The sequence below is a fragment of the Anopheles cruzii genome, chromosome 3 (genome assembly GCF_943734635.1).
Source record: "Anopheles cruzii chromosome 3, idAnoCruzAS_RS32_06, whole genome shotgun sequence".
Lineage (NCBI taxonomy): Eukaryota > Metazoa > Arthropoda > Insecta > Diptera > Culicidae > Anopheles > Anopheles cruzii.
Genome location: NC_069145.1, coordinates 36,824,047 through 36,846,635, shown reverse-complemented (window position 1 = coordinate 36,846,635; position 22,589 = coordinate 36,824,047). Strand labels below are relative to the sequence as shown.

The following is a 22,589-nucleotide window of genomic DNA, read 5'->3' as shown; positions in this document are numbered from 1 at the left end:
GAAATGGCTAGGTTTTGTTGTTAATAATAATGCCCATCACAAGGACGTAGGAACACAAGTCAGGAAAATGGAATTAACCAGGAAATGAACTAGTTTCAGTACAATCTTCTTTGCCCAAGCAGTCCACGATCTATTTTGCCGAAGAAAGAAACGATACCTGACGAATGCTCTATCTTGTAGTAGTACTATTCTCTATGGACATGGAACAATAGTAAATGCTCAGATGCGTATTTGAGTACTAGGATTGAGTAATGGTTCTCTACAACTCCAGCTTCGACCGTCTCGATACGATGTGAGCGAAGTAGTTTCCTTAGACTGTAGAAAGACTTGTTGGCTGCTGACACAATAGTTTGAATCTCCTCAGTAATGTCATTGTGAGTGCTAACCTTTGACCATCGATAGGTGAAGCTCAAGACGACTTCACCGGTCACGTATACGTCAGCCCCACGTTTGCTCTCATGTTTTATTGGTAGGGTTGCTGATGGTGGTGCCACCATGAAGTAGGCTTTGTTCTCGTCTATAATACCTACGTATGTCATCTGCATAGACCTGAATCTGGCTGGAGTTGAAGTAGATGGTCCCTGAGGTCTCCACTCCGGAATCATTCCTGATAAACAGTATTAAGAAATACACAACTATAGGAGCTACACACTAACCTACCTCCTTTTTTATGCATAGGGTAAATGCCAGTCACAAAACATCGATTCGCTATCCGTATCACACGTTATTTCGTTTCCACTCATTTCTACCCTGAATATCCTCAAACTTCCTAGATCTGGTATTTTCACGACGCGCTTTTCATTAGGTCATTAGGTGATTAGATGAGTAAAATCTTGTCCAAGCTAAACAGCTGTCAAAAATTGACCGATTACTCAAAATGGCCGAACTGTTCACCATAAATCACTGATATGTGTAGTAACTTATCGCCACAAAAAAATCGAAAATCGGACTTATGTAGCCCGCGTAAATGCAAAATTATCATTACTTTTTGAACGCCCCTCGTATAGTACTTCAAATCAGCACTACGTTGCGAATACAATACAAGGATCAATCTGGAACCATCAACCTACCGAGTTTACCATTCACCATTATTTTCATTTTTCCTCAATTTTCCCATTAAATTTTTTATTTCTATTTCTTTGTACCAAAATGTACCACTTAATTTCCCAGTGTCAGTTTACAGTGCATTCGCAATTATAACTCACAGCGTACACTTTGGATTCGAACCACACAACAAACATTCGATGTTCTGGCGATGTTTTTCTCCGTCGGTGTTTTATTGACCGGCGTTGCAGCGATTGTGCTGCCATCTGGCTGACAGAAGATGAACCGAAGTGATGTGATACACCAAATTCAAAATCTGAAGCCGCGGCGGTTTAAACCTGATGACCTTTTATCTTAAAACACGAATCGTTTTGTTGAAGTTAGTCAAACTTGCACTTACTTGCGCTGCGCTTGCGCTTGCCGTTTCTTTCTCCACGTGAGAGACCCACACGGACGTCCATCGTGCGCAATTGTGTGCGCGAGTAGTATATTTGCTTTTACCATGTTGCAACGTTTACGGGTTTAGTAACTTTCTATCGCAATACGCCCTTTTGCTGCCGTGCTGGAGAGTTGCCTTCTAGCGCTAAAACGCCCAAATCAAATATAAATATCCTTTTCCTCATTGCCCCACTTAATGGCGGCATAATAAAGTTGCTTTTCTGCTGCTTCGTCAATTCAATAATTTTAACTATATAGAAATATATATATATTTATATATATATAATGTGTGTGTGTGTGTATGTATATGTATATCTATGTTAATGTATACTCTTTAGACACTATATATTCACGGTATGCTACTGGTGTGTACGTTCAGCATTCTATCCACAGCTGCCCGAGGCTGGGATGCTTAGCAATCCCGCACAGCGGAGCGGACCCTCATCTCTTCAACTACTGGCCACCGAATTGTTAATCTGTTTCCGTTTCCTTACAGCAGTCTCTCGGCCACGATCGCATCTCACTCTTTGCTGCGGCCTCACCAAGGTAAAAATAAATTTTAAAATCATACAAAAAACCATTCTTAATGGCTCTTTCAGTAGCAATACCCTACCCTACGGCCCTACGGAACTATAACAAAAGGGGGGCGTACGTAAACCGAGGTTGGAATTGTTTCGAATCGGATTAGCTCTTATGGTTTCTCCTGTCCGCTGGTTGTTTGGTTTGGCGACAACATATTTGGCCACTTTGCCTATCGGATCAGAACGTCTATTTGTCCAGAATGTGAAAAATTAGCTCGATCACGATGTCATGCTGATCGAGATGGAGTGCACTGACTTGCCGCTGTAGCATCACCATCACCTCCTGCCCGAGGGCATTCGAATAGAGTGGCGCCAGCTTGTTTCCACCACTGCCCGCCACATAGGACATCTAGAAAAGGTGATAAAGGAGCTACAAGTCAAAATGTTCAGGGCTTCCATAGACAACGCTTCGCTTACCTGATCGCGATTAGCACTGATACGCAGCCCGATCTTCGTGTGTCCGTTCGACGCTAGGAGATCGAGGAAAGCGACCAATGCTACGCAGGCCGTTTTGGCGATGGTTTCCGATAGCTTCGACATATTGATGGGATCTCCCGGTTGGTTAGATTCTTCGTCTCCCTGTGTGAGGAATGCAAACGAGGAAACGAGGAAATGTTTGCGCGCCCCGAGATGCCACGAAGCTCGTGGACTTACCTGCAAAATAAAAACCTCCGTCCAACGGATAATGTGGTTCGCGTTGGAGTAGTCTGTTCCTCGGTTCACGCGTATACTCGGCACACCGTCGAACGGCTTGCGATCGATAGGCGACGTGACACCGATGTTAAAGTTCAAGTCGTTCGACGTCCACTCGATGGAAACCACCTCATTCTGACTCTCGTCCCCATCGCTCGGTCCGCACACGATCCGGTAGTCCTTCATCGCCTTCAGCGCTTCTTTTACGAGCTGCAGCTTCACCGGCGGTATGTACACCATCAGTCCGTCCTCCACAATAGTTGACTTCCCGAGCAGGCCCGAGTTGGGCTTTAGCGACCCATTCAGCACCAGGAAGATCGCGCCCATCACCTTCTGCGGTTTGCCGTCGATGTTGATCGCCTGCGTCGTATACTGTGTCGCCTCCGGACAGCCCGATTCGGTGTTCTGCAGGCACACCAGATGGCCATCGGCCACCTTACTAAAGTTACCAACGACAGCCAGTAACTGTTCGCTCGAACCGTCTACCACCTGCACGACCTTCTCGTAGCGATTGCGCGGAATCAGAATACTTGTCTTGCGATCTTCCATGTGGATCACCATCCCCCGGACACTCGGAATGGTGTAGCTAAAGTGACGGAAGTCGGCAAACAGATTCACAATCGTTTGGGCAATCTCCACGTACACGGCTTCCCGTTCCCGGACGCTCACGTGCGGACTCGGGTAGTACCGGTAGAGGGCTCCGAGGCGGAGCATCAACCGCAGCGGAAGTACTTTTGCCCACGGCACCTCCCACCGATGGATTAGGATGCCGACCAGGTACGGTGCTTCGGGCAAGATCAGTCCCTTCATGCACTGAAACGTGGGTCGCACATACAGAAAGCCGCCATGGTTTTTCGAGCCGAGAAAGCTGTTTGTCCGCGCCGGAGAGAAGCCCAATTCCGTGATAATATTGCCCCGATCCGCTTCACAGTACAGCTCGTTCAGATGCACAAACATATCCTTCGGCAGGGTCTGTGAATCGCCCAACTCGAGCAGAATGATCACTTCGTCCTGTCCAACGTACTGCAAGCCGTGCGTCGTGAAGTTGACGACCGTCTGATTGGTGCAGCACGCCAGTTCCACGATCGTCACGTACACGTGAAAGTTCTTCTGCACCGCAAACGTTAACATGACCTCCCGCAGGCCCTCGATGAGCGACGCATCATTCTCGATCTCCACCAGCTTGCTCTCCGTGGGACTGATGCGCTTCAGCACAGGTGGAAGTTTGTGATCTTCCGGCGGTATCAGGGACGTCGTGAGCAGACTAACACCCGCCGGAGCGCTATCCTCCTCAACTCCGGGAGGTGTTTGGACGCGGTTCGGTTTGCGGGTACGCGGTGGTGACGTTCGCGCCGGAACTGCGTCCCAGTTTTGATCGAGTTCCGTTAAATCACAGCCAGGTCGGATGCCATCGCTGAAGATGACGTTCTTATCCTTGCGCACGTTCCGTGGTGCTCCCGCCCTCTTCAAAACTCCGACCGGCACCATGACCGAGATGGGCGATTGCGGTTGACCAGTGGCCGCTGCCTGTTGGAGCGGCGGAATCACAGAGCAGTACTCCATCGGATTGTTGGGGTTCGGTTGCCGATAGCCGGATGCCACCTCACCGGGGCCGGCGCCGATCTGGCCCGCCTCTAGTGCCTGCTGCTGTTGGATGCTCAGTATCACGTCACACTCGAGGCAGATACGTGCCTCGACGTCGCCCAAATATTCGAGCTTCGCCTTCAGGCAGCAGCAGGAAGAGCACAGAAGCTGACCACACGCCCGGCAGTGATGGCGGCGCTTGATGACGGAAAACTTTTGCTTGCACTGCATACAGAACTTGGTCGCATTGTCCGGAATCCAGAATGGTTGCACTTTTCCGAGCTGTGCCTGGGCGGAGCTTAACAGCGGCACGAGCGTCGGTGGAATCACCGTGGGGGGGGCCAACGGCGATTGGATGGGATCGGCCATCGCGGCTCGAATGGCGATCTCATCCGCGTGCGGATCGTGCTGCTGATCGGCCGCTCCGAGGGAGGTTGCAAAATCATCCGAACTGGTCGACGATAGCGTTAGCCCCGGATCGCACTCGATCCCGTGGGACGAGGGTGGTGTGTGGCCCGGAGAGGATGGTTTATCGAGCTGTGCCTGCCCGTCCTGTGGCCCATTCTCTCCCGTTACCGTACTGGCCAGCTCCAGCGAAGTTGGGCGTTCGGGGTGTGAAGCCCGTCGGCTAACGTCACTTTCTGGTATCACCACACGTCGTTCCGATTCCGTTTCCGTACAATCGATGAATCGAATCTCACTACCGTCCTCGTCCAGAGGGAAGTCCCCGTTTTCTTCCGTGTCCACCGGCACCATAACATCCTGAATGTCACCGGGATGATCCGGAATGGTTACCTGTGCGGTAGCGTCAGGAGGTGGAATCACTGAAGAAGCAGCTGCCGTGGCCGCGGCCATCGCTAGATCGTTGAATTCCAGCGTAGAAGCTTGGGAAATTAGATCTTCATCGTTGTCCCCTCGGGATGATCCCGGACTGATATCATCATCACTGCGGCTGTCGATACTGGTCTGTTCGACAGGATCTTTCACTGGGATCGCTTCATCACCGACAACCGGTGGCCGAGGCTCGGGCACAAGCTCTTGGCATGGGGTTGCATTGGGTTCCGGACCAAGTTTCGGTGAAGCGACCGTTTCCACGTTAACACTTCGAAAGTCAAACTCTTCCAATTCCTGCAGATAACTCTCCAGCTCCGTGTCGGACACATCGTCCATCGTCGATTCAAATCCTACGATCGGTTTCTGTACCTCACCTTCTGCACCGGCCGCTGCCTTGGCCGGACGTTCACCGTCTTCCTGCTCCGTTTCGATTTCATCCTTCGCCACCGGTGCCCCCTCAGCGAGGGGCTTTTCGCGACCGCCAGCGCCTTGGCCACTCTTCGTCAGATCGACGGCCACGATCGAGGAGATCGACGAGATGCCTTCCAGATTGATCACATCATTGCTGAGTGTGTCCGAGTAGAGACTGTTGCGATACGAGAACGCGGACGTGTCCTGCGGATCGCTTGGACCTCCGAGCTCTTTCTTGCCTCCCTCGTTCGTTGTAGCCAGTGTGGTCACCGACGATGAACCAAGCACATAGTCTTCCTCACTGAGCGAGGATATTTCTTCGGGAAGTTTCTCGTGCGTGTGGCTCTCTCTGGCCAGCACGTGTTTCCGTAAGCCATCCCCATTTTCCTCCTCCGCATCGCTGGTCGATGCGGAAGAAGAAGACGATGACGCCGAGGACGACGACCTGGACGAGGAGCCTCCACGGGATGAGCACGAGGTGGCCGATGTAGCCGACGAGTCCGGTGAAGAAGCTGGAGACGTTTGCGTTTGCGGAGACAGTGCCGCCGACGATGTGTTGCCGGCAATCGATGATGTTTTCAAATCCGACGAAATGGATGAGTTTGATGGTGGCGTCAGAAGCGGTTTGCGCTCCGTCGGTACACTCAGCTCTTTGATTTCGCGCTTTTCGGACAGTTTCCCACTGCCCAGTTCCGTGCCGCCAGCGTTGACGTATTCGTTGAGGCTCGAAAATACCGTGGCCACATTCACCACGTTTGCTTTCAACTTTGATTTTTCGTGCACTGGCGGAGGGGTTGGTTCCGATTTGCCTCCATTCAATGAGTCCGTTCCGCGTTTAATTGCCGGTCTGGTGTCTACAAAAGAGTAAGATCATTAGAATGATAAGACAACCTTGGGACCGCTGACCGTACCCGTGGAAGATTTTGCGTAGCGTTCTTTGTTTCTTGGCTCACCAACCGTTCCCTGGCAGTTGCTGCGGCCATCGTCCTCATTCAATTCCAAGTCATCTAGCACTTTGTCAATGTCTACCAGGTCCATAGTTGCGAATACCGACACAACCCACCCGAGCCGTGGTGTGATCACTGGCAGATTTGTTCCAACGAAGGGTCGTGTTTCCTGCGCGAACTGTCCTAAGTAGAAACGGGTTCAGTCCGGTTCGGATCACCGTCGGTATTGCAGCGAATCATACGGGCTACGGCATAAACCGACACAGCCTTTCTGTGGTTCTGCTAATCAACACCAAGGTCCTTGTTGTGGCCGTCTTCCTCTGAGTCACTTGTTTACATGCTCCATTATTAACTGCGCCAAGGAACTGCATAGAAATTCCGCTTTGATGTACGGCTAAGGGTGAAAAGTTTCAATTGGACCGCCAACCATTGCACGATATTTACCGCAATCCCCGTTGACGACGACGAACAAACGGGATCGGTATTGTGCAAAATTCGCCTTTTTCCTTTGACGGGGATGATGATTTTCTATTTCTTCTTCGCGACCTTCACCGATTTCGCTGAACTTATTTTGACAGCGAAGCGGCTGTCAAAACTGACAAGCAGATACTTGTGTCAAATGAAAATCAAACTGCCTTTGTTATTTTTGATGGTTTATTCAACTTTATTTTTACAATTTAATCATTTATCACTTCAGGACATCCCTTTCCCTTTTCTTAAGGACGTTCCTTTACCTGTTGGCAACACGGAGCCTTGTTCACCGGTCGCTTTGCAAGGCATGCAATCGATTCGTGTCGCCGATCACTAGAAGGGCAAGTTTGATTTGCGCTTTCGTTTCGATGCTTTTATCGCGAACAATGTCGGCCTTTTTCGTCAGCACCCGGATCCGCAGGTCCACGTACCGAAGAGCCTCTTCGATGGTGAATTCAACATAAGTTTTCAATCCAACGTCGACCAGTAAATTCTGCGCATTATCGGCACGGGCATTCATAAACATGTTGCCACCAATATTCACACGCGTCTTGAAGCCTTCCGCTGTGGATTTGCTCTGAAGAATCGTTTCGATCATGTTCTTAAGCTGCACGTACTCCAAAATCTCGGCATTTAGCTCATTCAGTTGCTTTTCACACAAGCGGAGGTCCTCTCTTAGATTCTCGTGCACAAAGTTTTCAAGGTTCTCCGGCGACATATCAAACTTTGAAGCCATTGGTGAGCTGCAAACAAAAGGAACTTGACTTAATCTATTCTAATTACGTTTCAAAGGGTAATTAATACATAAAAAATCATACTTTTACCTTGCGATCCTTTCGCGTCGCACCAGCTGTTTGTTTACCTTCCATTTGACGTTTGTTGAAAACATCGCAATGAAACATCGCCGATACAGAAAACATCGCAAGCCGGGGTCAAAATCGCCAAAAAGGCTGCAATGCTTAATTGTTCAACTGATTCGTTTAAAAGAATCACAAAACTTGCAGTTTTTGCGCGCTCGAAGCGAAAAATTAGAAACGATAAAAGTCATAGTCTAACTGGTGAAAATCTCCAACCCGCTTCAAAAGGGTTGAAGGTTTTCAAATTAAAACTAATTGTATTTACACACGAAACAGCCGAACGTTCGTAATCGCCGCAGCATTATGGTAATGGCATTAAATTGATAATACACTAGCACGCCAACATACTTGTCTTTCGAAACTCTTTCCTACGCTAGCCTCGCTGCTAAATTGTGTGCATTGTGACCAAAATTACAGCGGAACTGTATAAAAGCACCAACCGGTCACCAGCCCGTTGGCCACTCTAACGCAAAGACCTTACAATTGAAAAATGATCCCGCGCAAGTGCATCGTGCTGCTTTTGGTCATTGTGGCCATCATGGCCAATAAAGGACAAGGGCGTAGTGTAAGCGGTGGTGAATCATTGTTCGAGTTTTCGTTGAAACACTCTCCTTCGCCTTGCAGATCGAGCGCTCCAAACGAGACGTGGTTGCGGATGGTATCCAAGTTTCCGCATCGGTAGAGGACAGCCGATCCAGCATTCCCGTAATCAGCGATATTCAACGGGTGGAGAAGATTGCCGATTTGGTCATTTCCATCGGCGAGCAAGTCATTCCGGTGCTGCTCAACAATCTGGCCGAACAGGTAATGTCGGGCGATCGAAAACTTTCACGACACGCCGAGAAACCTCCTGGGCCTGGACGCGTCATGTAGCGGCTCTTCATCTGTGCAATAAATAGGCTAACATGGGTGTAAGCGATAGTAACAGCACATACCTCACTCGGTGGGATGGTAGTCCCTACGTTAATGGTTTATTAACACAATTCGTTTTTTTGCTACTTCGTCCGCGAACAACTTTCGAACAAGGACGGAATTCGGTTTCGGTTTCGGCTAAATTAACGTGTTCCCGACACGTTCACACTACACTACCAAAAAAGCTTGTGCCGCTCATTGCACCGCTACTGCTTGAGGCTTATCCTTCGTCTTGACAAACGCCAGAAACGTTGTCCAGATTAGACTGAAAAAGCCAGCCACGACGATCTGGTTCTTGGGCTTGATGACCGAAAAGTTGAACGTCTGGGCGACGGGCCAGTAGAAAAATCCGACCTTGTAGGTGTCCCAGAATTTGGCCACCACCTCGTCGCGGGCCGCCTGCTGCGGCTTTCGCTCCAGTAAGCTCATTCCGTAGAAAAAGAACACGATGGCGAACGGGTCGTACGCGCCTTGCTCGGTGAACGCCTTGGCTAGCGAGGACCGGAAGTCTGTTCGGGGCCACATAATGTTTGCACAACGCATCCACGTGTACAGCATCGGGGCGGAAACGAAAGTTCCGTAAAGGCTGTACCTCAGACAGCGCGACCAGTCGTAGTTGTGCAGCCGCTTGCCTTCGATTACCGTCTGCTGGATCAGGCAACCGAGGGGCCAGAGCGCCGAGTACGAAATCATGCCCCGCAGGATCTTGTACTCGTTGGTGATTTCCACGATGTATTTCCACCACATCTTGTCGGCAGCGAGGGAAGGTCTGGAAAAGAGAAACCAAAGCAAAAACGTTAATGTCGGTGAAGTCACCCGGGCGGTTACACTTTGCTTCCGCGAACGTCGTCGTAAAAAGCGGTCTCGCAAGGATGCGTGTCAGTGGCGGCGTGACCTTGACACTGAGATACGTAACGAAAAATCAATAAAGTTAAAGTGGGCCATCAATCGCCGTCGGGTGGCGCGACTCGAGCGACAGAACCGTGTGCATATAAACAGAGCACGGCGCTACTGCCAAAGGCCGCCGCCACAAAACCGTGTGTCGTGGCTCCGTTCCTCCCGTCATCTGTCGGTCAACGGGACAAGTTCAAGGCCACCCGCTGCCTGCCTGTGTGGCATTCGGCCCCACGCGAAGGCGAATGAAAATGAAAATTATGTAACTAGCTCCGCCGCGAGAGAAACCCGGAGACTCTGACCCGGTGTGGTATGTGCTTTTGATGCTTATTAGACACTCAGGATTGCATGTGCCCGGCTAGCTCAGTCGGTAGAGCATGAGACTCTTAATCTCAGGGTCGTGGGTTCGAGCCCCACGTTGGGCGGATTTGAAAATCTCTTTTATTCTTTTTATTTCCACAATCTTAGCTTCCTGCGCTGGTTTCTATGCCCCGAACACAGGAATGTGGAAACTTTTGCAATAGGCGAACGGCGGAAAATTAAATTCGTCCTTATTGATCCCGGCCGGCCGGCAGAAAACTTGGCCAGCGCTTGCGCTCCCGGAGGCAACCCTTCGCCAATCGGGGAGCGGTTTAATAATTGCACATTGTCTTCAACTTTGGGTTGGAAAGTTTTCTAATTTATGCAGTCGCCGTTATCTGCCCCGCCGGGGTTAGTGTTTTCTCGCCCGTTCGGAACTTCCGTGTGCGCCGGACTTTTCTGCCGCTTTCTGAGCCCTGGTTTTAGAAGGGAACCGTACTCGTAGGTGCTCTGGTCGGCACACCACTTGCGTGCCGATCTGGGACGATGCTCGTTGGCCCTCTCTCTCTCTCTCTGTCTGGCTCTCTCTTTTTCTTTGTTATGTATGCAAATGTTTACCAATCGTGTCCCACCCGAGCGACGGAACGGGTCCCTTCACCGTGCGCCGTGTTTGCGCTGTGCTTATCGAAGTAATAATTTATTATTCAGAACACAGCAACGAACTTCTTATGCCACTTCCACTTCCCGGACATACTTCGACAGGCCCGGCCGCCCGCCCACCGTCCACCACACGGCGGTGCAGAAGAAGGCACCGCGCTGTTTGCCGGTGCCAACGGAACAGTGTTTTGCATTATTTAGCTCGCTGCGAAACTGAACATGCATCGGCGGTGGCGGCGGCAAACATCTTCGAACGGCGTGGACATTTTTGAATGCGATCGTTATTCGCTGAAAATTACACCTTCCCTTCTCCGCACTGGGTGGTGTGCCATTTTGTATCCCGCCCTGTGCCAACACCGGGGGTTTGCAGCGATGGCCACTGCCAACAGCGGTGGCCACTGCCTGCCCGTCAGCGGCCGACGTCCGGCAGCAGCGGCACACACCCCACGTGATTGCCGCCGCCGTGTGTTGCCGCGGCGGAAACGTGCCGACTTTGGCCGCAAGAAAAGAGGAACATAACAACACTAAAAGCACTAATAACGGGGGTCGAAGGCCACGGGACGCGGGGACGCGGGCCGCGGGGTGCGGGGCGGTAACATCATCACAACAACGTGCAGCTGTGCCAACGTTGTCTGTCCGGACTGATTCGATCTATTTATCTACATACATCTTACGCCTCGCGCGCACTCCGGTCCTTGCGGCGGAGCGGCCGGCGTGGGGGGGTAACTCGGGGACAGACGGACAAATATGTAACACACAACTCGTAATGGCACATTCCATAAAGTGATGCAGTGCGCGAGAAACGGGCGCGCAGGACACGGAGCGCACGTTGACGTTGATGGTGGTGACCGCCGCAGCACCGGTAATTACATATTTGCCATTGCTCTCGCTGGCCGCCCGGACGGACGGACGGACGCATTCACACCCGACTGCAACATGTCACACTCGCGGCCGGGGCAGGACGCCGGTACATCCGCCGATTTCTCCGCCGTTGGACGCGGGCGGTCACATTTCGGCCGTGAAAGCGTGTGGCTCGCTGGCAGCATTGGCAACAGTTTTGCATTTTTTCGGTCAACTGAAATGGATGAGTGTGTCCGACCGACCGACTGGCGGATGTTGTCGGTGCGTGGGCCGTGTACCGTGGCCCACCGGCCCGCCCCGGCATCATAATCCGATTTCTGGCAGCTGGCGCAATATCGTATTTGTCGCGCGCGAAATTGGTTGAATGTGGCACTTTCATTATGACGTATTGTGAATGCAAATTTTTCCGAATTAGCCCAAGCGCGGAACTAACCCTGAGCCTGAATCGGGCTTTGATTTCGATTGATTTGATTTCGGTTCGGTTCAAATGAGATGAAACTAATAACAAATGGGCTCATTAGCTGCCGCGATTTCGCGATTGGGGAATTTCGTTGGGAAATAGACGGACCGACACTCGGTGAAACCATGGAAACGAATCACCCCATGGTGGAAAATAACTAACGCGTTATTAACAAGTAGCGAGTTGGCATGTCTGATAATTCCTCGTGGAGCGTTCGCTTAGGTGCCCATCGAGATGGAATGGATTTGCTAATTCATGCAGGTGTTTCATTCATTCAGCGAATGTTCAACGTCAAGACTTAACGGCTGATTCATTAAAAGGCTTAGCGAATTTAAAGTCCTAATAGGACTACAATAAGGATAATGGCAATGCTCACAATATTTGATGATAAAGTGTAGCAGTCAATCCAGAACCACGGCATGGCAACCTTGGTTTAGTGTAACGTTTTGAACGTTTTGAAAGATGGTTATTAATATGAGTTTTAGTGGTGAAACAACCAATGATACTGCAAAAACATTCGACTAAAGTCAGACAACAATCGGTTATCGGTAGTCAAGGGTTATGAAAACGAAGATCGTATTTATCGTCATCAAGAAATCATCAACAAAACGAGTTGATAAACGTATCATATCTGTTCCAAAAACTATTTTCCCTCCGCCTAAAATATTCGTCAATTCGCTAAAATCAGGAAGTAAATAACTCCCTTTCGCTTCGTGTTATTCGGCGTAGTCTATAGAATGCAAACAAATTTTCCCTTTATTAAAAAAAATCTTCTCCTAACTAAGGCCAATTAAAAAAAAGAACGGAATTTTAATCGACATGCTTTGAAACCTCTCTTTTTGTGAGAAAAGCTGCTCTGGAGTGATTCATTCAGTCATTCTGTTCTTTCATGAATTAACAAGTCTGCTTGGTAAAGGTTTCACTCTAGAAAAGGATAGTGATAAATATGGCCTGGTCCATTTTAAAAGAAAAAAAACCATGATAATGCAGCATTACACACGTCAGAAGTACATGTGGCCGTTCATGAACCTGCCGTTCATGTGAGAACACCCTACTCAATTTAGCAGTATTAATCAGAGTTAAATTAATCAAAACAAAAGACCAGAATAATACCAAAGGACTTTAGAAAGGGTCCTTATGATAAAACCACGATGTTTGGCAATATTTCCTGCAATATCCTTAAATTATCTAATGTTTTTGATTGATGTTTGATTGAATAAAGAAGATTTTATTGAAGGGGCGTTTTCATCCTCGTATTTCGTTAAATCTTCTGTTTTTTTGATCTACACTTGTTCTCGCTTGCCACAGTAGTTTGCTGTTGAGTGTCCCGTTCCCTCACTGAATAAAGATTCGAATGGGGATCCTTTCGATCTCGGTTACGTATAATGCAAATAAGATTAGCTGTTTTATCCGCTCTATTGATCTAACTCTACATTGTCGAATATTTTAATGTCCCCGAAACCATTTCGGTTCCACACTCCGAAATCATTTAGCACATTTAATCCCCAGGCAGATTTTCCGCTCATCACGCGCAAAAGGGGGGGACGGTCGGAAAAACGGGGAACGTGCGTTGTCACCTGTGTGTGTGCCATGCTACGTGGCGCACTGTGCAGCGGTGCACGCTCTTATGCGCATGGCTTCACAATTAATCATGTGAGCTGATGAATTAATTGTTCTGACGGCCGCACGCCCTGCAGCAGCTGCCTGCATTGGTGCGGCTTGTATATTTTTAAAACGGTGCCCACGATCACGTGCGCTCGCTGATCCGTTGTGGCGGGGAGGCCGAGGGGTGATATCATAAATTACCTGGGATTATTTAGCTGCCGCTGGAGCACGGAACGGCGGGCATTGCGCCGTGCGGCTGATTATTGATCGATACAGTGCACTTCGCACGGGCCGCGCTGCACTGCACCCAAGGTATCGTTGAAGGAATTTTGTTTTTTTAGCCTCATTGCCGATGTACAAATGAGGGTACGGCGCGAAACAATGGGGTGGTAAACATTGGCATGCCAGCCAAAAAAAACGCAGGGCCATTCAGCAGATGATGGTTCAATTGTTGCTACAAATGATGCCTTGCGTATGAAAGTTGATTAAAAGGGATTGTTTCCCGGCGATGCGTGCGCAAAAAGTGTTCGGAGGTCACTTGTTTTTATTGCCTCATTTTAAGCTCACTTCAGACGACAACATCAAAGCACCGTCAAAATCATGACGGGACGCTCTGTAAACGAATTTGCGGGATTTTATTCCGTTACGTCGGGAGCAGGTTTGTAACTTTCATTGACAACGTTAGTGGAAATGCGAACCAACATTGAATAGTTTAGTCTTCACTAACGTTGTGGTTTAGTCTATGCCTATAGTGTATAGCTTTGAATCAAAATCGATGTTTTGCTGCGACGAGCCGAAGCTAATGGAACCGAAGCTGGGATAGCAAATGAGCCCCCCCAGGTCGAAGAATTGAAATGGGATGAAGTTTTCCCGGAAGTCCGTGAGCCACACGGGGAGCAATTTTGCGTCTATTTACCCATCCGGTTCCGGTGTTCCGCATGCCCCGCTCACACACGCTAGATAAAAATGAATCATTCAATCAACCTGCATCCCAGAGAGTCGATTTTTCCATTAGCGTCCATGTTGCAGCGTTCACGTTTGAACCGCTTTTGGAGTTCGAATCGGCGGCGGCCAACTTGTAAAGGGGTTTGTTAGTTTCATCTGCAGGTGGGAACCGTAACCCGCGAATGGCAGGGGGGAAACCGATGCCGGGACACGTTAGTCCCTCCGGCACTGCGGCGTCGTCGTCGTCGTCGTCGGGGAATTCGCATAGCAGTTTAAAAAGGCATCAAATTTTATCAGCCGTCGGGTGGGTAATGGGCGGGATGGGACGTTTAGGTCGGCGGCCGGTAGCCGGGTGGAGGTTGTGAACCCAATCGGGCTCGAAGTAATTTGCAAACAGGCCACCCCAGGGGAAAAAACGGAAGCCCGTCCTCGGTTCGAACCGTAATCATATCGATCGGCGGCCGCGCCAGTCACGGGGGCCCTCCGGATGTTATAATTACGTTAGCAATAAAAGCGGTAATTTCGAAATCGGCCAGACGGGCTCGAGTGGCCGTGACTGGCCTTCGTCCGGGTTGGCCGAGTGATGTGCAGCGGATCATGATGCACCAGGCGGCTCGAGGTTTTACAGCTCATCAGCTCACGGTCCGAAAGGGATCCGAATGGCATGGCGAATAGCGCATTTCCCGCGCTGACGGGCCGTGGTCCATGTCGAAAGTTTAACGAATTTAAATGGCACCCGACCGGCCCGTGTGATGGGCGCGCAGTGCGAGTTTGCAATATTTATGAAAGCCGCCCTTATTTATGGGGTATAAAATTAATTATGTTTAATGCTCGTGTGTGGTGCCCGGGACGACCCAGGGGCCAACGAGGCGATCCCAGGCTCGACGTGCCCCGACGCGACTTAAGAACCAGAATGATGCGTATTATCGAATCGGCAACCGTCGGCAAAAGGTCTCCACGATAACCGCGAGACCATTGGTTTTACGAGCGTGCCGCGGTGTCCTCTGGCCGAAGGTGCGAATCGAATGCGCGCCTTCTGCGGAGAGCCCGCTGGCACAGTTCCGACGGCTCTCGACGTCTGGCTGGCTGGCTGGCTGGCCCCTTTTAGCATCTTTTCCGCGCGTTCGTGGGCTTCTTCACTTTTTTAATGGCGTTTCGGCTCCGTTGCACCGAGCCTGGCCTGGCCTGGGTACAAAGTGGCGCGCGGGCTGATTGCTGATTCGCTTTTAAATGATTTTTAAGTGATATTTTCGAATTTTATGCCCCCATGAATGTTTACGGCTGCTACGAGCTGTGCGATAAACACGGCCGCTCGGCGAAGCACCGAGCTCGGAGCTGAGTATGCTGAGCGCCGGAGAATTTGTATTTAAATATTGCGAAAAGTGTTGTTGACGAACGGATTCGAAGATGGAAACCAATGGTTATTGGCGATGGCACCCAAAAGACTTGACCCAGGATGTTTCACTTGACCATTTGTAGCCTACATTCCCAACCAGAATTGTTTACTGAAGCAGCTTTACTCCAAGAAGCTCTGCTTACGCAATGTAAGTTTGTTGCGCTTTTTCGCAAATTCCTATGTTTTTTCGAAATAACAACACACCGATTTTGTGTTATTCGAACAGTTACCAGGCTAAGTTTTACACTTCGATAAGAACAATACAATTTTATGGTTTGGAATACAGTTCATTGTTCACTATGGTCGCTCTGAACATCAATACACTTCTTCCAAACAGAATCCAATTTATGAATTCCATCCGTGAAGTGAGAATCTGGAAGTGCTGCAAAATACTCTTCCATCATTTGAACTCATCATTTGACGAAAAACGCTGTCTATGCATGGATTTTATTTAGCTCTGGAAACAAATGGGCTCCAAATATGGTGAATACGGTGGATGCTCCAACAATTCGAACTTTAATTCGTGGATTTTTGCCAGTGTCAATATGTTCTTGTGACACGCATTGTGCATTGTCCTAATGAAAAAGGATTTTCAGTTCCTCGACGATTTTCTAATACCATGTCCTGTATTTTTTCTACGATTTGAGATGTTGTTTCTGTTTTTGGACGTCCTTAACGTGGATCGTCTTTAAGGGTTGTACAACAACGCTGAAAATCTGCTAGGAAGGATGAAGGATGGGCCTTTGCTTTAAAATCTTTCAAAACCAAAAATTCAATCACTGCATGATACTTGAATTTTTCCGTTGTAAAAAAGTACTGTGACAAGACAACACTAAATGGCTTGTAAACAATGAACGAATTTGTAGATTAAAATAAAACGTCACTTACGTTCATATGAAGAGTGTACCAACATAACAAAATAAATTTATGCTATTAGAAACACCCTCTGTTATTGAAGCGCAAAGCTAATTGAACAACCCCCAGTATGAGTTCCTAGAAATGACGATAAAAGCACGCTTTTGGGAATTTGTGAAGGACAACAATGTTAGAAACGCGTAGCTTCACACATTAGTCTGTGACTGTGACTCGTAATGGTAATTGATTACTATTCATAGCGGACACAGACAAAAACCAGAACGGAACACAATTTATTTTAATTTGTGGTTGTTATCGAGAAAAAAATGGTTGCAATCTGCTCGTCCGTCTGTGTTTGTCTCGCTCAATCACGACTCATTTAGCTAACCCCTCTCTGTCACCGGCATCGGATTAGCATAGAACCGCAGCGATGCAAAAACCGGATCCACGGGAAGGCCCCGCGACGACGACAGGCTGCTGCCCAGCGTGATCGCATACATTATCGTTTCGCGTAAGCTGCCACAACCGGTGCGCGCATCGTGACGACTATAAAACCAACCGCCACGCCGTATCTGCGGCCATCTGCTGGATGCCCGTTAATTACTAGATTCCTAGCGCTGTCACGAGCCCCAACGCCGACCACCACGGAAAACAAAAGTGGCAGTCACGGCGGTCTGTTATCTGCTGCGTGTCTGTTGGCGGGGATCTGTGCCCCGGTTCCGATACACTGGCGGGACGACACGACCTACGATTATTATCGTCGCACGGTCGCCGCGTAACAGCTGACCGCCGCCGCCGCCGTCATCAGCTGATTGCGGCAGAGCGCCGGCGGCTCAATCCGTCTCAGCGCGGCGGGCGTCTCAAGTGACTCAAGCGGTCCGGTCAAGTATTTTCTTTCGCTTTTTTTCCTACTGCCCCGCAGGCAGTACCGGGGGAGCCCCTGAGTGGGTGGAACATGGTCGGCAGGCGGGGTGAAGTGTAGTAGCGCGCGCCACGGGACTGGAGCGATAAGAGCCGCGACCACCGCCGCACTGGAGATCCTTCTGCCCCGCAACGGGTGTTTAATTTTGCGCCAGTTTATGAGCTTTATTTTTACCGCATGTGGCGTGTTTACGGCCGCCCGGGCCAGCGACGTTGACTGATGAATGAACACTGGGCTGTCTGCGTATCGATTGTTGACAAAACAATCGAGGCGCGGAAATTGCACCAGCGGTAACTGTGGTAGCCACACACTCGTCACGGGGATGTAATCGGTTTATTGGCCTTTACGTGGCCGAGTGGACGCTCGATGAAACACTTTACGCAACCCAAGATGATGCACCCAACGCTCACCCTTCTTTGCTGCGACGTCTTAAGTAGGGCACATTTTTTAGGTACCGATCGTGTGTTTACTTATCAGGTTTGATTATCATTATTCATTTATTCACTACGAGTTACAGGGCTGTGTGGCCTCCGCGACTGCTCATAATAACAAGGTAATGTATTAGGTTGGCAGAAAAGCAATCCATTATTTTCTCGGTAGATGATCTCGATATGTCGTAAAACATCGATCAAACAGTTTCAAGTTTATGCTAAACTAAATACTAAAAACTAAACTAGATACTAAAATGTTGAATAACTCCGTCGTTTTTCAGTATTATACAGTATTATTTCGTGTTTATTTAGGGTATATAATGCCGCATATAGATAATTTACTCAGAACACAATTTCGTTCAATTGATCATCTCCATTAGACACACAAAAACTGTGACTAGACTGTGATGTTAGTTTTCAGTTCTTCAATGATCTTCGGTTAGCTGCATACACCTTACTCTTCAAATAGCCCCACAGAAAGAAGTCAGAAGAATTTCGGCAACAATAAGCACGCATAGTTTTCACAGTTGAACGATTATTTTCAATTGTTCAGAACTGAAATTTCAGCACGCTTTTTTGCGTAAATCTATCTTTGACTAAAACGGCATAGACTAACGTTTTAGAATATGGTTGATTTTCTAAAATCGACTGAAAAATGGCGTAGTTATCTAACATTTTAATATCTCCTGTCATGATTACGCACCCTGTACAAGCTAACACTTCGCACTAAAATCAGATCTCTACTGCCAACAACTGGACCGTCTAAAGCTAGCGATTGACCAGAAACGGCCGAAATTGGTAATTTTAATGCATTCACCGTATAATCCAGAGCAGGCACTAAGCGATTAGCCTTTTTCTCGCATTCCAAACTTCCTGAGTGATAAGAAATTGAGATCAGGAGAAGGTTGTGAAAATAGATTGATCGAGATTTTCGACCAATACAATAACGCCCAAGACTTGTATGAGAGAGGCATTGTGAACCTTAAAAATGTAATCAAATTTTGCCACAAAACAGTGCATATTTACCGCAAGTCCGATCATCGGAAAAATTTTAAATAAAGTTTTGAAAATCATGCAAAAATGATTAATTTATTTTTAGCCTAAGTCCCAACCTAAGTCCCATGGAGACTCTTAGATGCCACACTCAATGTGCTCAATAGAAAATCAAGAGAAAGTGCGCGGTGATGGTCGATGTTTGGAGTAATTTTCTGTGACAAGAAATGGATCACCTGGTTCTGCCAAGATCTAACCCGACGGCTTGATTCTGTTAGAACTAGATGGTAGTTAGGTAAACCTAAAGGGGCGACAGTTGGAATACTTCCTTGTAGGTTGTAGAGGATGAGTTTTCACATTGCCGACCAAATAACGTGCGTGAATTTAACGTTAAACTCGGTCTCGGTCTCAATTCAGCTCTCTGCTTAAGCTAGTACCCAAGGTACTGATGACCGAGACACGAAAGGCTGGAGCGTTGGCAGGAAGACATTCATGTGACAGTTTCTGCGACTGACCGTTACGAATAGCGAATTCACTGAGGCGCACATTTTGCATCCCGGAACATAGCATTTGCAAATTTCATGCCCATTTTTCTGCATTCATCTGGGGCGTTCCTGAAGGATTTTCCGCATCACAAAAGGTTCACCATTGCACGCTCGTCCGAAACGCGTACATCTTTCTCTGCCTTCGCCTTCGGCAATGTGCATGGTGAGAAACGATTTGTTCCAAATACCTCCCCGTGCCAGCCCGAGGACACCGAGCGAACGAAGAACGAGAAGTTTTATTCCCTGCGTCGTGCGGCCAACTTCTCTGTCTGAGCGCTTCTCGGCGTCGCACCGTCTTGCGGCCTGGGCCCTGGCGCAAAGTGTGAAAATGGTTCCCATTAATATGCAGAAAACATGATTAATAATCATTTTTATTTCTCGAGAAATTTCAGCGCCAGCAACGGCCGGCACGCAGGGCCCCGGGCCGCGGCGCTACCGACGCCGAGTGACGAAAGCGTTCGCCATCTCGCCCATACTAATGCTGCCCTCGGGGGCCATAACGACCGGGCCAGCCGGACCGGGCCGGTCCGGTACGCAATAGAAGCCGGCCGGCCGGCGGCGTGTGTTTGTGGGGATCGCGATTCGCGAACTTAATTAGGTCCAGCGAGCGGCACTGCGCGGTGGAAATTATTTTGCATGACAAACTAGCCCTTAAGGGGCGCGTGAGGGCGGGCGGGAAATTTAGTCAAACACTCGGCGAAGGCACAGGCAACAGCAACAGCTGCCCCGGTCCGGAGTTCGCTATTTCGCTGTCATTTTGATTAATCTGTTAGATTCATTCAAAACGTCCAAGTTGGACGTCCAAGACGCTAGAAGTCGCGCGAAGAAGTGTTCGTGGGCAATGGGCGCGTACTGGCCGGGATCGGCCGACCGGACGGGTCGGGTCGGTCGGTCGGTCGAATTGAGGACAAGTGCTCGCCTGGCAATTTGTGCGCAAGATTTATCGCGCCCTGTCGGCTTGGCATTTTTGGAAAATCCATTTCGCGTAACACGCGCTCACGGGAAGGGCCTTGCGGCTTGGGCTGGGTCTGGCCAAGGTGGTGCACCAATCAGAAGGCAGCGCAAGTAATTAGGCGTGTTTGCCAACGGCGGCGGTTGATTAAATCAATGTTTGTCTGCTACGCTGATTATGCGTTGCTCGAGTCGAGACCGCGCCAAACTATTTGAAGTACTTTGCTGGCCAATAAGTTCATATGATCGATAAGAAAAACACCCATTTTTATGGGGAATTATTTAGTATGGCCTTCCTGAACATCAATGCACTTGTTCCGAGGAGACTCCAATTTATAAATTCCATCCCTGGAGTGAAAAACTGGAAGGGATCAATAAACGCTTCAAAATACGCTTCCACAGCTGTTATGACGTCATCATTTGATGAAAAACGCTTTTCACGCATAATTTATTTGGGTCTGAAAATAGATGGAAGTCGCTAAGGACAATATTCTGTATATTTTCCATTTCTGGTGTTGTGTCTGTTTTTTAACGTTTTTACATGGATCGTCTTGAAGGCTAGTACGTAAAAATACGGTAACACGTCGATACTAAATAGCTTGTAAAAAAATAAGGCGACCGATTGAAATGAAACTTCACATACGTTCATATGAAGAGTGTACCAATATAACAAAAAAAAAATTAGGCTCGTAGCAGCGCCCTTTGTTACCGACCATACGAACTTATTGAACACCCTAGTAATTGACCATCAGCGGCGCATCTGCAAAAAAATCCAGAATACCCAGCCCAAGACGCTGGACGCTTCCTGGGTGAAAGGATGTCAGTATCGCAAAGTTCCAAGTTTATTGATTCGACTCGTAGCTGCCACGATCGGTATTGACCAATCTGACTCCAGTGCCTTTCCCTCCCCGGGGGTGCCCTTGCAAATTGAATCGACACCGCGCCGCAATTGCGAAGACCTCTCTGCGTCGGCATTAATTACCCATCATACCGCCTTTTCGAAGTGTGCCGAGTGTGCCGACGGTCTATTGTTTTCTGGCCGATCAGACATCTCATATCTTGCCGCCATTTGCAATCGCCAACGGGGCGAGATAGGGCGCCCAGTGCCGGAGCCAAAGAAGTTGCAGCACAATATTTATTACCCGAATCGGTCAATTGGACGGTAATCGTGGGCATTGTTTGCGCCATTTTACTTTTGCGCCTCACCTGAGCGCTGCCAAAATGGCTGACCAGAGCGCTCGTTGCGTGTGGGTTGTTTGAATTGATTTCAATAAATAGTTTTATTTGCTGATCCACGGTCGGCGCCTTTCAGGGGGCCGGGTCCGGGCCCCGGGTGTTGCCAACCGGCAACCGACGAGCGGAGCGATTGCTGTTACTCTGCTTGCGGGGCCGCGGGATGGCTGCGGTGTGTAATCGATTTTAATTGCCCCCGTACAGTAATCGATTCCGCTTGTAAAACTGTTTGGCCGGCGAAAACAAATGCCCGGCCATTGTTGTCGGTTCCGCAGCCGGAAAGATCGATGATGGCCCGCGCTTGGAAAAGGGGCCAGCCGATGGGCCTGCCAACCCCACCCCCACCCCCGGGAACGATATGAGGCAGCACAGAAAGGAGGAGAGCACGCCAGAAAAACGCCAGCCAACGGCAGATCAATAATTCAATCGTCCAAGGGCCGTCCGAAATGCTGCCACAATCGGCGGCCCGGGGGCCGCCGGATGTTAAAGAGTATTGAAGAGAGAGAGAGCCCAGTCCAACCCAGCCAGGGCACGGAACCACCTGCGTGGAGTGGCTGCTCCGTAGCGGCTCGATGGCCCCCGGGGGAAATCAGAATCGATTTTGCCGATATCATTTATGTGGCAGTTCCGAAGATTGCGCAGCTCTTGAAGATGAGAGAACTGCCAGGCCTACCCGGCGAACTGGAAGCCGGGGGGGCCAAGGACTTAAGATTTTACGTCATCGGCCCGGTATTGCCCAACGTTGGCTCTTGGCTTCCGAGAGCCTGAG

The 22,589-nt window shown here is 49.2% G+C and overlaps 4 protein-coding genes and 1 non-coding gene across 5 annotated transcripts in view; 2 read left to right on the top strand and 3 right to left on the bottom strand.

Moving 5' to 3' along the window:
• Positions 1 to 1,571: 1,571 nt before the first annotated feature.
• Positions 1,572 to 6,749, bottom strand: LOC128271353 (zinc finger FYVE domain-containing protein 9). The gene is made up of 4 exons (XM_053008839.1): positions 6,497 to 6,749; positions 2,718 to 6,439; positions 2,481 to 2,642; positions 1,572 to 2,412 (listed from the first exon to the last, which is right to left on the bottom strand). The coding sequence occupies exons 1-4, from the start codon at positions 6,621 to 6,623 to the stop codon at positions 2,251 to 2,253; spliced, it is 4,173 nt and encodes a 1,390-aa protein (XP_052864799.1). The 5' UTR covers positions 6,624 to 6,749; the 3' UTR covers positions 1,572 to 2,250.
• Positions 6,750 to 7,214: 465 nt separating this feature from the next.
• Positions 7,215 to 7,865, bottom strand: LOC128273791 (protein UXT homolog). Its single transcript, XM_053011831.1, has 2 exons — positions 7,828 to 7,865; positions 7,215 to 7,746 (listed from the first exon to the last, which is right to left on the bottom strand). The coding sequence occupies exon 2, from the start codon at positions 7,737 to 7,739 to the stop codon at positions 7,290 to 7,292; it is 450 nt and encodes a 149-aa protein (XP_052867791.1). The 5' UTR covers positions 7,740 to 7,746; positions 7,828 to 7,865; the 3' UTR covers positions 7,215 to 7,289.
• A 463-nt stretch (positions 7,866 to 8,328) lies between these two features.
• On the top strand, positions 8,329 to 8,733 carry LOC128274148 (uncharacterized). The gene is made up of 2 exons (XM_053012253.1): positions 8,329 to 8,425; positions 8,485 to 8,733. The coding sequence occupies exons 1-2, from the start codon at positions 8,351 to 8,353 to the stop codon at positions 8,731 to 8,733; spliced, it is 324 nt and encodes a 107-aa protein (XP_052868213.1). The 5' UTR covers positions 8,329 to 8,350.
• Positions 8,734 to 8,801: 68 nt separating this feature from the next.
• The window catches only part of LOC128272871 (mpv17-like protein), a 71,068-nt gene continuing 57,280 nt past the window's right edge, over positions 8,802 to 22,589 (bottom strand). The window contains exon 3 of the mRNA XM_053010754.1: positions 8,802 to 9,541. Coding sequence (XP_052866714.1) covers positions 8,968 to 9,519 — 552 coding nt within the window. The 5' untranslated portion in view covers positions 9,520 to 9,541 and the 3' untranslated portion in view covers positions 8,802 to 8,967. The remainder of the gene's footprint in view (positions 9,542 to 22,589) is intronic.
• Positions 10,019 to 10,091, top strand: Trnak-cuu (transfer RNA lysine (anticodon CUU)). Its single transcript has one exon. It is a non-coding gene; the product is annotated as a tRNA-Lys (tRNA).

Bases quoted from the DNA above. Each gene is read 5' to 3' on its own strand.
- LOC128273791 (XM_053011831.1), bottom strand. From the start codon at position 7,739: ATGGCTTCAAAGTTTGATATGTCGCCGGAGAACCTTGAAAACTTTGTG.
- LOC128271353 (XM_053008839.1), bottom strand. From the start codon at position 6,623: ATGGACCTGGTAGACATTGACAAAGTGCTAGATGACTTGGAATTGAAT. The intron at 2,643-2,717 runs GTAAGTCCACGA...TTCCTCACACAG, and splicing joins CGGAGGTTTTTATTTTGCAG to GGAGACGAAGAATCTAACCA. The intron at 2,413-2,480 runs GTAAGCGAAGCG...CACCTTTTCTAG, and splicing joins TCAGTGCTAATCGCGATCAG to ATGTCCTATGTGGCGGGCAG.
- LOC128274148 (XM_053012253.1), top strand. From the start codon at position 8,351: ATGATCCCGCGCAAGTGCATCGTGCTGCTTTTGGTCATTGTGGCCATC. The intron at 8,426-8,484 runs GTAAGCGGTGGT...TTCGCCTTGCAG, and splicing joins ATAAAGGACAAGGGCGTAGT to ATCGAGCGCTCCAAACGAGA.